General features: G+C 46.7%; 1 protein-coding gene across 2 annotated transcripts; it reads left to right on the top strand.

The window, feature by feature from the left end:
- The first annotated feature begins 563 nt into the window (after positions 1 to 563).
- Positions 564 to 5,056, top strand: Jagn1 (jagunal homolog 1). 2 transcript variants are annotated; one of them, XM_057769107.1, is made up of 2 exons: positions 564 to 771; positions 3,953 to 5,053. In XM_057769107.1, exons 1-2 carry the CDS (start codon positions 683 to 685, stop codon positions 4,413 to 4,415), a joined length of 552 nt encoding a protein of 183 aa, XP_057625090.1. In that variant the 5' UTR covers positions 564 to 682; the 3' UTR covers positions 4,416 to 5,053. The 2 variants fall into 2 exon arrangements, with proteins under 2 accessions (XP_057625090.1, XP_057625097.1); XM_057769114.1 differs by having other exon boundaries at positions 659 to 778; positions 3,953 to 5,056.
- The last annotated feature ends 8,202 nt before the right edge of the window (positions 5,057 to 13,258 follow it).

Below are 13,258 nucleotides of genomic sequence, written 5' to 3'. Positions count from 1 at the left end.
GGAGTATGACATCTTTGCTCTGGACCCTAACCTCACCGTTATGTGGAGCTGTAAGGAGTGTAAGTGTGCAACCAGTCACTGGACAATTGGTCAAAGATGCTAAATCTAGACAGGCACGGAGTTTAAGACTATAATCACGCCTTGGGAGACGGAAGCAAAAGACTGTCAAGAGTTCGAGGCCATCCTCAACACATGAGACCCTGTCTCAAGAATAGGAACTTAGGGTCTAGGCTCGGCGGTTAAGAGCCCAAAAGATCTGGGTTCAAATCCCAGCACTCACACCGTAGCTAACAATAGTCTACCTTACATCCTTTTCCAGTCTCTCCTGGCACAAGAAACACACGTGGTGCATATACATATATGTGTGTATCGACAAAACACAAATATAAAAGAGATAAGTAATTCTTTAAATGTTTTATAATCAAGTAAAAGTGCAAATTCTAGGGACTAAATTCCTCAACCGTCCTACTCCGGAAGAAGCAAGACTGGTTAGAAAGACCAAGGACGCTTGCGCGGAGGAGAAACCACAGAGTCGATCCTCCCGGGATAGAGAGGCCGGAAGTTCTCACCACGCCGGGTGGTGGAAGCGTCCAGCGGCGGCGATAACGGGGTCCGCTGGGGGTTTGACTGTGTCGGTGAGGCAGACGGTCGGCGTCAGCGGCCTGGGCTTCGGTTCTGCACGATGGCGTCTCGGGCAGGCCCGCGAGCGGCCGGCACCGACGGCAGCGACTTTCAGCACCGGGAGCGCGTCGCCGTGCACTACCAGATGAGGTATGAGGTGAGCCAGGAGCACCGAGGCCTTCCCCGGGAGGAGCCTGCGGGACCCGGGAAGCGACGCCAGCGGTCCTCACGGCGTCGCTCCCTCCGCCAGCTGTCGTGTGCCATCGGGTCCGCTGCTCCGGCGACCTCCTCGGGTCTGTTTACAGGCCGGGGAAGCCCAGTGGCCCGCCTTGGCCTGCCTTATGCTTTGAGGGGATCCTGGCTGCACAGGCTCGTGGATCAATGCTGCTGCCCCCTCTGTGTGTCCTTGGGAAAGTCATTTTTCTTTGTCAAATCGAGAATCGAGTTCCCATAGTGTAGAGCTCAGGCTGTCCTCGAACTCACGGCCTTCATTCCTCAGCCTCCCGAGTGCTGGGATTTCAGGAATACACCTGGTCTGAAAACGAATTAACATTTTTTTTTAAAAAAAAAGAAAACGTGTGTGTGTGTGTGTGTGTGTGTGAGAGAGAGAGAGAGAGAGAGAGAGAGAGAGAGAGAGAGAGAGAGAGAGAGAGAGAGAGAGAGAGAATATGAATTTATGCACACGAGAGCAGGTAGAGGGTTTGGATCCCTAGGGGCTGGAGTTACAGACGTGTATGAATCCAGCCGAGGTGGAGCCATCTTTCTCAGCACGGCTCCGAAGCGACTTGGTGAGGTAAAGTCTTGGTATGTGGTCCATGCTAGCTTCCAGGAGCAGCAGCCAGTGCTCTGAATCACTGAGCCATCTCTCCTGCCCCCAGGCAAGTTATTACTAATGGAGCCTCATTTCCCTCATCTTCAGAGGGAGAAAAATATCACACTTTTTAGGTTTTCGTTAGGAAGTAGCAAATCATTGGTGTAAAGGGGGGCGCACAAGAAATACTACATGGCAGCTGCTAAATTGCAGGGCTCTTTGGGTGGGTGTGGGTGGTAAAAGGTGTCCCTGTCTAGCCCGAGTTTCAACATGTCCGTGTAAGGAGGTCTTTCTACGTTCCTTTATTGGTTTGATGAATCCTTGTTGCCCATCTGTCTTTCCTGCATTGTCTTAGGCACTGAAACATTAACAGTGAGCAAAAACAGACCTGGTATTTGCTTTCAAGTTACCCCCCTTTTTTTTTCTTTTTCTTTTTTTCCCAGGTTATACTTTCAATAAAGGTTTTGGTTTTGGGTTTTTTTTTAATTTTTGCTTTATTTTTAAGGGTTAGGGGAGCCAGGGATGTGAAACACTGGGCTGTCTCTTCAGAGGGAGATGTAGGACCTGTTTCCTACCCAGAAGGCTGGCAGCATGCATGGTTAACAGCCTGGTAGCCTGTGGGCTGTGTGGCAGAGATCATACCAGATCCTGCCCTAGGCTTTCATCATGAGTTTGTCAATCTATAGAGGACATCTTTGTCTGTTTTGGTTTTTCAAGACAGGGTTTCTCTGTGTAGCCCGTGGCTGTCCTGGAACTTGCTCTGTAGACCAGGCTGGCCTCAAACTTAGAGCTCTGCCTCCCGAGTATTGGATTTAAAAGTGGGCGTCATCACTGTCCTATAGACCTGTCTTTATGAAAGATGTCACTTGTACTTTACAAAGAGTTTCGATGTAGTCATATCTTAAGCTTTATTTTGCACATGAGATTGATTATCACCAGGAAATTTTTCATCAAATTGTGCTGTGCTTAAATATGCATAAATTCAACTACTCGGGGTCAGACTCCTGAAGTTTGCACCCACACCGGGTACTGAGTTGTGCTGAACTGAGCTACCTTCCTGCCTCCTGCACATTCTTAGCTCTGCTGGCGGTGGTTGAAGACAGCCCCTTGTTGGCTCAGCTGTTAAGAGCACTCGCTGTTTTTGCAGAGAGTCTAAATTCAGTTCCCAGCACCCATGTTAGGAGGCTCACATCCAACCACCTGTAACTCCAGTGCTAGGGGCTCTGATGCCCACTTCTGGCCCCCAGCAGCACAGGGGTGCATGTGGTACAGACACAGAAGATACATTTTAAAAGAGAAACAGAAAAGCCAAACTGGATCCTACCTTCAAGAAGCTTGAATGCCAGAAGGGATTTTTTTCCTTTTCTTCTTATTTCCCACATTTCCTTTAATGAATTTTTTTCTTTAAATCCATTGAATTCTTCTGCTGGGTCTTTGCCCCTTTCTGTACGGAAGGATGACAAGCTCTTTGGACCTTTCTTTCTCAACTTTAGGCCCCTGCCTAATGGGTACCTCATAACCAAGCTCTTGTTTTGTGAGCAGGAACCTTGCTCTTGAAGCTGTGAGAAAGATAACAGCTGAGACCTGAGAGGATTACACTGAGAGAGACGTGCTTCCTTCACATGCAGACTGTAGCTGGAGAGATGGGGAGCCCGGGCTATGTTCCTTATTAGACTTTCCTCTCCTGGCCTTTGTTTCTGTGGTAGAAGCTTCCTTCCTTCCTTCCTTCCTTCCTTCCTTCCTTCCTTCCTTCCTTCCTTCCTTCCTTCCTTCCTTCCTTCCTTCCTTCCTCCCTCCCTCCCTCCCTCCCTCCCTCCCTCCCTCCCCCCTCCCTCCCTCCCTCCCTCCCTCCCCCCCTCCTTCCTTCCTTCCTTCTTTCCTTTTCGAATCAGGGTTTCTCTGTGTAACAGCGCTGGCTGTCCTAGAACTCACTTTGTAGACCAAGCTGGGCTCAAACTCAAAAAGCCTGCGCCACCATCGCCTGGCACGAAACCATCTTTCTTACCACAGCTTAGAATTCTTGTCATGGTTTGAGATAGTGTCTTAGTATGTGATCCAGGCCAATTTGTCATTTGAGATCCTCCTGCCTCAGCCTCCCAGGTGCCTTTACTGTTCTTTAGTTCACAGTCTTCATAGCTGTCTGTTTCTACCTCTCCCATGTGTCTTGCCACTTGATTTCCTGAAACACAAGTACTTAAATGCTTATGTCTTCGTGCCTGCGTGTTTCTGCCTCTGCAAAACATAGAGTGCCCACCTCCACTCATCTTAGAACCTCAGCTGAATAGCTCTTTCCTCTAGATAGCCTGCTCTAGGATTCCATCTCATGCTAAATTGGTTCCTCCCTGGGATATCTTGGGCTTATATGTATTTACTTGAACTTTATGCTTCATTTTGCCCAGCCTCTGTTAGAGGCTGTGTCATTCAGATTGTATCCATGTGTCCAGTACAGGTGCCTGGAATATAGTTGGTGGTCAGAGCAATTTGAATGAAAATTGTTTCTCCCTCTCTTCTGCCTTACAGTGTGACGCTCAAGTCTGAAATTAAGAAGCTAATCTACGTGCATCTGGTCATATGGCTGCTGTTGGTTGCCAAGATGAGTGTGGGACACCTGAGGCTCTTGTCACATGATCAAGTGGCTATGCCCTATCAGTGGGAATACCCTTATTTGTTGAGTATTGTACCCTCTCTCTTGGGCCTTCTCTCCTTCCCTCGAAACAACATCAGCTACCTGGTGCTGTCCATGATCAGCATGGGGCTCTTCTCCATCGCTCCCCTCATTTATGGCAGCATGGAGATGTTTCCTGCGGCACAGCAACTCTACCGCCATGGCAAGGCCTACCGCTTCCTGTTTGGCTTCTCTGCTGTCTCCGTCATGTATCTGGTGTTGGTACTGGCAGTCCAAGTTCATGCCTGGCAACTGTACTACAGCAAGAAACTCTTGGACTCTTGGTTCACCAGCACACAGGAGAAGAAACGTAAATGAAGCCTGCCTGAGGACTTCTGATGGGTAAACCCTGCGTCTCCTATTGAGCAGCATGAAGGAGGCTGTTCAGAATCTCCATAACTGGGGCATCTGTAATGATGGCCCCATGTGCACACAAGGCTCAAACTTTGGCCTTGAGTTCTGTGACCGTCTGTTGAGGTGACAAAACTGTAGCATTTAATTTATTCTTGACTAGCTACAGCTGGGTGACCGGTGTGGCACACTTCGACTGCTTGAAGTTCAGGCCCTCCAGGGTCTGGTTTTTCCAGACTGAGCCTTATCCTTGCCTTCTCTTGGTCGTATTCCCTACTCCGTCCATCACCTCTTCACCACCAATACTAAAAGAGATCTGGAATAAGTCAGTACATGAGATTCTACTTAATCTGTGGGTCATGGGGCAGGCAACATATGGGAAGACTGCTCTGTTCACTGCAAACCATTTTCATTAAAAAGAACCTCAGTAAAGTTAAGACTGTTCTGTGCCTTGTGTTTGAGATTTAATTGAATTTCAAAATTGTATTGCTTTAGAAGCATTAGATATTATGAAAAGAGCAGGTATTTCCTAAGGAACATAGGACTGTCACTGGAGGAGAGGAAGTATACAGCCTAAGTCAGCTGCGGCCCTGTGGCCCTTTGTGAGAGCAGCCGTGGGATGGGGGTCACTGGAGGAATGGCTCAGAGGTTCAGAGCTCTGGCTGCTCTTCCAGAGGCCACAGGTCCAGTTCTCAGCACCCACATGGTGGCTTAAACCATTTGTAACAACTATTCAAGGGGATTTGATGCCCTCCCGACAAACTAGGCAAGCATGAGGTACAAAGACAAGCATGTAGGCAAAACACTCATACACAGAAAATAAGGGTTTTGTTTTTAAGACATGGTTTCTCATTGTAGCCGTGGATGTACTGAACTCACTATGTCCATTGTTTACCAACTGCAGGGATTAAAGGTGTGTGTCACCCTAACTAGCAATGTGTTTGTGTGTGTGAGCGAGCCAGGGCCAGACACTTAGTCTCCACCTGTCAAGCAGCTCCTTTTGGCTTGAGTTAATTCTTTTTTTTTTTTTTTTTGGATTTTTTTGTTGTTGTTCATTTTTTTTCTTGGTTTTTTTGAGACAGGGTTTCTTTGTGTAACTTTGGAGCCTACTTACTCTGTAGACCAGGCTGGCCTTGAACTCACAGATCTGTCGGCATCTGCCTCCCAAGTGCTGGGATTAAAGACTTGCGCCACCACTGACTGGCTCTTTTCTTTTAGACAGGGTTTCTCTGTAGCTCTGTCTGACCTATAACTCACTCTGTAGAACAGACTGGCATCAAACTCAGATCCTCTGCCTCCCAAGTGCTGAGATTAAAGGCATGTGCCACCACCACCCAGCTGGGTTATGAGCTTTCTGTTTGGTTATTTATGTTTATTTGTCCTTTATGTGTCTAAAATTGCCTAATAGCATCCAAAAGATTTATTTTTTTCTCTCCAAGACAGGGTTTCTCTGTGTAACAGCCCTAGCTGTCCGTCCTGGAACTAGCTCGGTAAACCAGGCTGACCTCAGAGATCCACCTACATCTGCCTCCTCAGTGCTGGGATTAAAGGTGTGCACCACCATCGCCTGGCCCAAGAATTAAGAATCTGCTTGTTGGGGGCTATAGTTTTCTACTAAGTGACAAATAACCTGGGGTAAAGTAAGAAGAAAGGGGCTTGGGTTATTTTGACTTTTTAGCTTTCTGCACATGGTTCTTTGGCCTGCTTCTTTGGGGGAATGTGCAAAAGAAGCTGCTAACCCTATGGAAGCCAGAAGAAAAGGTGAGGTTCCAATATCGCCGCCGCTAGGGGCATACCTCCAGTGATCTGACTTCCTTCCTCTCAGCCCCTCCTAAAGCTTCACCTCCAAAAATGCTAAGGACTAGCAACAGTATGTGGGTCACACCTAAAAGTTAATAGTAAATAGGGCAGGAAGGGTGTGGGTCTCTTTGCACTGGGCTGTGTTATGCTTAGACCATGCTCACATCTTAACTGCGGATATCTGGCCTCTACAGTTGCCATTTTTTTTTTGTTCTGGAAATGTGTTGCTTGTATGGTCTGCAGAGCTAATTCCTCCAGATGTCCTACTGATTCTTTTGGGGGATGAGTGTGGTTTCAAGACTGTATAGTCCTGGCTGTCTGGAATAGATAAGCCTGCTGAGTGCTGGAACTAAAGGCATGTGCCACCATGCCCAGCTCTTACTGATCTTTTTAAAGATAACTTCTTGTTCTGCCTCCAGCCTGTTGCTGCTCCTAGGCCCTGTGTTGCCATGAGCACAGCTCTGGATCATCCTCTACCCCTCAAGCTTCGAGTCCACACTCCCTGTACACACCGCCTATTCGGTGAACCTACTATAACCTTGATGAGTTCCCTGTCTTCTCAGCTTAACACTTAAAATTTTCTCTACTTGTCCCCAGCTGGTACCTTAGGCAACTGAGGAGAGGGAACCTGAAATGACCCTATCCTATACTGATGAATATCTTGCATATCAACCTTAGAACCTTCATCTGACGATGGATCGAGATAGAGACAGAGACCCAATTTGGAGCAATGGTCTGAGCTCTTAAGGTCCAAATGAGGAGCAGAAGGAGGGAGAACATGAGCAAGGAAGTCAGGACCACAAGGGGTGCACCCACCCACTGTGACAGTAGAACTGATCTATTGGGAGCCCACCAAGGCCAGCTGGACTGGGACTGAATAAGCATGGGATGAAACTGGACTCTCTGAACATGGCGGACAATGAAGGCTGATGAGAAGCCAAGGACAATGGCACTAGGTTTCGATCCTAATACATGAACTGACTTTGTGGGAGCTTAGCCTGTTTAGACGCTCACCTTCCTGGACCTAGGTAGAAGTGGGAGGACCTTGGTCTTACCGCAGGACAGGGAATTTGGACTGTTCTTCAGTATCGAGAGGGAGGGGGGAATGGAGTGGGAGGAGGAGAAGAGGAGTGGGGATAGGGGGAGGGGAGTGGGGGGAGGGAAATGGGAAACGGGGAGCAGGTGGAAATTTTAATTAAAAAAGAATAAAAAAACTTCCTCTACTCAGTGGTAAAGTGCTCCTCTAGCATGCACCAAAGCCCTGGGTTTGATTTCCTAGCACCAGCAAATAAGAACGAACCTTTTCTACTCTTACATTCCTTTATTAATCTTTAAAATGCTGCTTATATGAAAATTCTGGAGTCTTCCAATTCCTCAATTTGAAGAACAACTTTAGTTTGTCTGATTATTTTCACCTTATTTCTTTATTATTATTTTTTAATGAGACAGCCCAGAATGACCTTAAACTATATAGCTGACAATGACATTGAACTCCTGATACTGTTGCCTTCACTTCCTGAGTGCTGGGATTATAAGCATATGTAGATGGAATTTTCTGTCCCCTCTGGTCCCGCAGCCATTGAGTCTCTGCCTTTCCCTTCCCCAGAATTCTCTTAGTCTGGTTGTGCAGTCATCAACCAGCCAGACGCAGATGAAGCAAGATGAGAATGCCTCACTGAGTAAAGGTACCAAGCCACGTGGCTAACATAGAAAAGAATTATGGGTTAATTTAAGTTGTAAGAGCTAGTTAGTAATAAGCCTGAGCTAATAGACCAAATAGTTTATAATTAATATAAGCCTCTGTGTGTTTCTTTGGGACTGAATGGCTGCAGGACTGGGCAGGACAGAAACTTCCACCTACAGGCATGCACCATTACACCTTGTTTTATTGACAGAATTGCTAGTTTGCATGTCTTCTGTTCCCTTGCTCACTAGTGTTCACTCTGAGCTTATTGAGTGAATTGACTTGCCCTTTTGTGGACTAAAGTCTGTATTTTACAGAGCACATAACTGGACTAAAGCAGGAGGAAGCCCATGGACCAGGGAGTTTGCCATGAGCTTAGCTGAGGCACACATTGCTCATTTCCAAACAACTGCATACCAGTTTGTTGTTCTGTGTCTGGAATTCTGTTTTCTAGCCTTTTTCTATCGCTTTTTTTCTGCCTCATTGTTATGGTGTTCACAAATGAGTCCTCCTTTTGATTTAGTGGGAAGAATGCTGTTTGAGTTAGACAATTCAGCTGGATATGGTGGTATATGTCTGTAATCCCAACCTTTGGGAGGTTGAGACAGGAGGAATACTGAGTTTGAGGCCAGCCTGATGAAATCCTATCTCAAAAAACGAGATTGGAGTTAAAGTATCAATCATAGGACTAAGATCAACCTTGCCTGTTTCCTAGGTTGTATTAAAGCTCCAATAGGCAAAGTATTATGAAGGCATTCTAAATTTTTTAATTTTTTGTTTTGTTTTTGGAGATATGATGGAGGAAGGTCATTGGTTAATTAAAAAAGAAATTGCTTGGCCCTCATAGGTTAGAACATAGGTGGGTGGAGTAAACAGAACAGAATGCTGGGAGGAAGAGGAAGTGAGCTCAGATGCAGGGCAGCTCCTCTTAGAGACAGACGCAATGCAGCTCATCGCCAGGGCAGATGTGATGAAGCTCCAACCCAGGATGGACGTAGGCTAGAATCTTCCCGGTAAGCGCATCTTGGGGTGCTACACACATTATTAGAAATGGGCTAGTCCAGGTGCGAGAGTTAGCCGAGAAGAGGCTAGATATAATGGGCCAAGCAGTGTTTAAAAGAATACAGTTTGTGTGTTGTTATTTTGGGGCATAAGCTAGCCAGGCGACCAGGAGCTGGGGCGGCAGGAACACAGCCCGCAGCTCCTACTATAGAGATATGGTTTCTCTGTGTAACAACCCTAGCTGTTCTGGAATTCACTCTAGACCAGGCTGGCCTTGAGCTCACAGAAATAGGTCTACCTCTGCCTCCTGAGTGCTGGGGTTAAAGGTGTGTGCCATCATGCCTGGTGTAGATTATTTTTTAAAAATGAAATAAATTTTTCTATACATAAATGTTTTGCCAGCATATGTGTTTGTATACCACATGTGAACATGATGCCTTAAAAAGCCAGAAGAGGGCAACCAGTCCCCTAGGATTAGAGATACAAATATTTGTGAGCTGCCATGTGGGGACTGAGAATGATACCCAAAACTTCTAAAAGAGCGGCCAGTGCTCTTAACCACTGAAGCATCCCTCTGGCCCTTGCAAAGGCATTTTATGTACTCTTAATACCGCATGGATGTCAAAAGTTGTGGTGGCCACCTGGTCTTTACAGCAAGACAAGAGTGAAGTCATTGGAGAGCCCTTTGAGAGATGGTCTAAACCCCCAGAAAGCTTGTGTACTGTAAGCAGTGGTTATTAGGCTGAGGTTTTAGCAAGGGATCTTACTATCTTTTGTTTATACACTTTATTGCCATCCTAGGGATTAAGTAGGGCCTCGTACTTATTAGGCAAGTGTTCTCAGCTGAGCCGCATCCTTATTTCCTCCCCACTTCCTGACACCCTTATTTCCTCCCCACTTCCTGACACCCTTATATAGTCCCCACTTCCTGACATCCTTATATACTCCCCACTTCCTGACACCCTTATTTCCTCCCCACTTCCTGACATCCTTATATACTCCCCACTGTAACTCCGCTTGTCCTTGAACTCAGAAACCCTCCTGTCTCCATAGTGCTGGGATAATGGGTGTTTCCACTCCCAGCTGAGCCTATTTTTATGCGATGCATGGGCACTGTCGGTCTCTCCCATTGCAGTGAGGCTGAACTGTCTAGTGCACAGAGGTTTACATATCAGGATGCCTTTCCTGGTAAACAGTGTTGTGCTTGCCTCTCAGATTGGGATTGTCGACCCATGTTTGGAAAACTCCCTGTGCAAAACGGGGCCCAGAGATCCCCAGAACCCCCACATTATGTTCTGACAGGAGAAACAAACTGTATGGTGTGTTGTTCTGCCTCTCCATCTCTTTGATGTGTGAATATTTGGATAAATCTCAGTCTTCCTGAGTGTTCCCTTTCTAAAGCTGGTCATTAGCCTGACCTCAAGGGTTGTAATGTTAATAACACAAGCTAAAGAGGGCAATGGGTATGATCTAAAGCCAGGTAGTTTAGCAAATATTGATTTCATCCCTTCTCTTTTTGGAGCAGGCTCCAGCCACACGAAATACGTGAACCAGCAAGACAATAAACTGCAGACTTCCTTTTTTCTTTTTGCTTTGTTTATTTGTTTGTTTGACAGTTTGGCAATGTCTCACTATGTAGCCCTGACTGCCTTGTAACTCCCTACGTAGACCAGGCTGTCCTCAAACTCAGATTCCCAGAGATCTACCTGTCTCCGCTTCTGGTGTGCTGGGATTAAAGGTGTATGTCGCCGTGCCTGGCCTCCCCAATTCCTTGTCTTACGTCTTTTCTCATCCTTTACTTCTTGTCCCCCCCCCTCTCTGCCTTTTCCCTTTGTCTTTATTTCTCTATTGTTACCATTTCTTTTCTGCCTCTCCTACCATACATACTTTAGCCACCATCAGGAAGCAACTAACCAAACCTTCCCATCTTGAGAGTCAGGTCAGAAGATCCAGGAATCAGGAAAGACAAGTGTAGAACAGAGTTCACATACCAAGTGTTAGTATGTGACACTGTTAGTGGTGGCGCTGAGAGATGGCTCGGGATAAGAGCACATGGTGGCTCACAACCTTCTGTAACTCCAGTTCCAGATAGTTCAATACCTCCTGATCTCTAAGGGCACCCACCATATACATGATGCCCATACATATATACAGGTAAAACATTCATATACATTAAAATAATAATAAGCCTTAAGAATTAAAAAAAATGTTTCCTGTGTGTCGGAAACTCCATGAGGTGGCATAGGAGGGAAGCTCTTGGTGCCATGCTTCCTCTGGCTAGACCTCCTTTTCTGCTCTCTAGAGCTCACTGACTTGGCTGTCGTAGAGGCTGACTCTGCTCAAGGCAGCACTGTCAGCAGACCCTGTTGTTCAAAGAGGCAGGTGAAGCCAGGAGACTGCAGGGTGATGGCAGTTTGGTAGGGCCGCCACAAGTGCAGCTCCCTGGGCCACAGACTTTGACCTTGACTAAATCACTCTCCTGCTTCCTTATTTCTCTCCTTATGAAATTAAGCAAATAATTCTCACTTATCTGCCTCACAGCATGTTTAGAGGGATCAACTATGGCTGTTTCTTTGTGAACTAGAAGTAGGTAAGCTACTTAGATGCAATGTATTATGACTGATGTTCACTCATCCGTGGAGCACCTGCTTCCTGACAGTCACTGCTAGGCACCGGAGAAGAACAATCGAGTGTCTCCATCTTCCTTCCTTCAGCACTAGGGTTGAACCCAGGGCCTTACAGACACTAAGCAAGTGCCCTGCCCCTGAGTTTATCCCCAGCCCTCTTTTTATTTCCTTTTAAAAATAGTGTTTATTATACTGGATGGTGGTAGCGCACATCTTTAATCCTAGCGCTTGGGAGACAGAGGCAGGGAAATCTCTTGTGAGTTCAAGGCCAGCCCGGTCTGTAGAGTGAGACTTCCAGGACAGCCGGGGCTATACAGTGAAACCCTGTCTCAAAAAACAAACAAGTAAAAACACAAAACAAGAAATTATGGATGCAAAAGCAAGAGGATACTTTTAGGATCATAGATAGATTGGGGACTTCGGATGTGGGCCAAATGATTTAGAAATGACCAAAAGAAGGCTGCAGTCATGTTTCTGAAGGGTGGTTCAGACTGAATCTCAGAAGGACAAATTGTTAGAGCTAGGGTGTAGCTCTGTCGGTAGAGATGCTAGCACAAAATCCTGGATTCAGCCTCCAGCACCGCAGAAACTGGATATGGTGGTTCATGCCAGAAATCTCAGCCCTTGGGAAGTGGAGATAGGAGGATCAGGAGTTTAAGGACACCCTTGGGCTACCCAGAATTTCAGGCCATCCTAGCATACGTGAGAGTCATACTGATAATCATGGGACCTGAGAGGTGACGCAGTGTGTAAATGCTGCTGCGTTAGCATGGGGACCTGAGTTCTTGTCCCCAGCACTGACATAACACCAGGCCATGGCAGAATATACCTGTAGTGCTAGCATTGAGTAGAGGAGACAGGCAGACCCTAGGGCCTTGTTGCCCCACCAGCCTAGCTGAGACAAACTCTAAGCTCAGGAAGACACCCTGGTGTCAGCCTCTGGCCTCCACATCAGCCTGCATGGGCAAGTGCACCCACCCGCCTATGCGTATAATACACACACACACACACACACACACACACACACACACGCACATTCGCGCGCGCGCGCACACACCTCTAAAATTTATTCCTAGTTAATTTAAAAAGGAAAGACAATAGCAATACCAAGAGACCCCGACCCAGTAGACGTGCCCCACGCTTTCCTTCCATCGTGGGCTTTGCCAATGGGAGGGCTGCTGCAGCTCACGTGCTCCATGAGTGAGAGGAAGCCGTGAGATGATGGGGAGGGTCCCCATAAAGCCAGGAGCCTTGTCAGCCTCTTTCCTGCACCGGAAACCGCAGGAAACCAGGTCAGTGTGTGGGGCTGCTCCCTCTGCTTCAGAGCTCAGCCGTCAGTTCTGGGGCTTCCTGAGCAAGCCATATTATTTAGTTGGTCCTTGAAGCTGGAAACTACTTTGGAGTCAGGAAGAGCTGGAAAGGGCAAATGAGCTAAAGAAAGCTGGGCTTTTTTTTTTTTTTTTTTTTTTTTAAAGCCAGCCAGATGGGGATCCAGAGTGCATATGGGGAACATATGTAAACATGTGTTATATAATGTTTACTTATTTTTTGGCCTGGCTTTAAATGATGGACCAATCACTTCTTTATCTTCAGCATTCAGTGTGGATAAGTGCAGAGTAGTTAATTCTCAAAATCAAAGATGTGTAACAGTCTATGGCAGACTCAAGTTCTAGAGCAAACTAATGGGTGTGTCAGAT

Source organism: Chionomys nivalis, chromosome 1 (genome assembly GCF_950005125.1).
Source record: "Chionomys nivalis chromosome 1, mChiNiv1.1, whole genome shotgun sequence".
Taxonomy (NCBI): Eukaryota; Metazoa; Chordata; class Mammalia; order Rodentia; family Cricetidae; genus Chionomys; species Chionomys nivalis.
The sequence above is the reverse complement of the archived record's forward strand: the minus strand, read 5'-3'. Positions and strand labels throughout refer to the sequence as shown.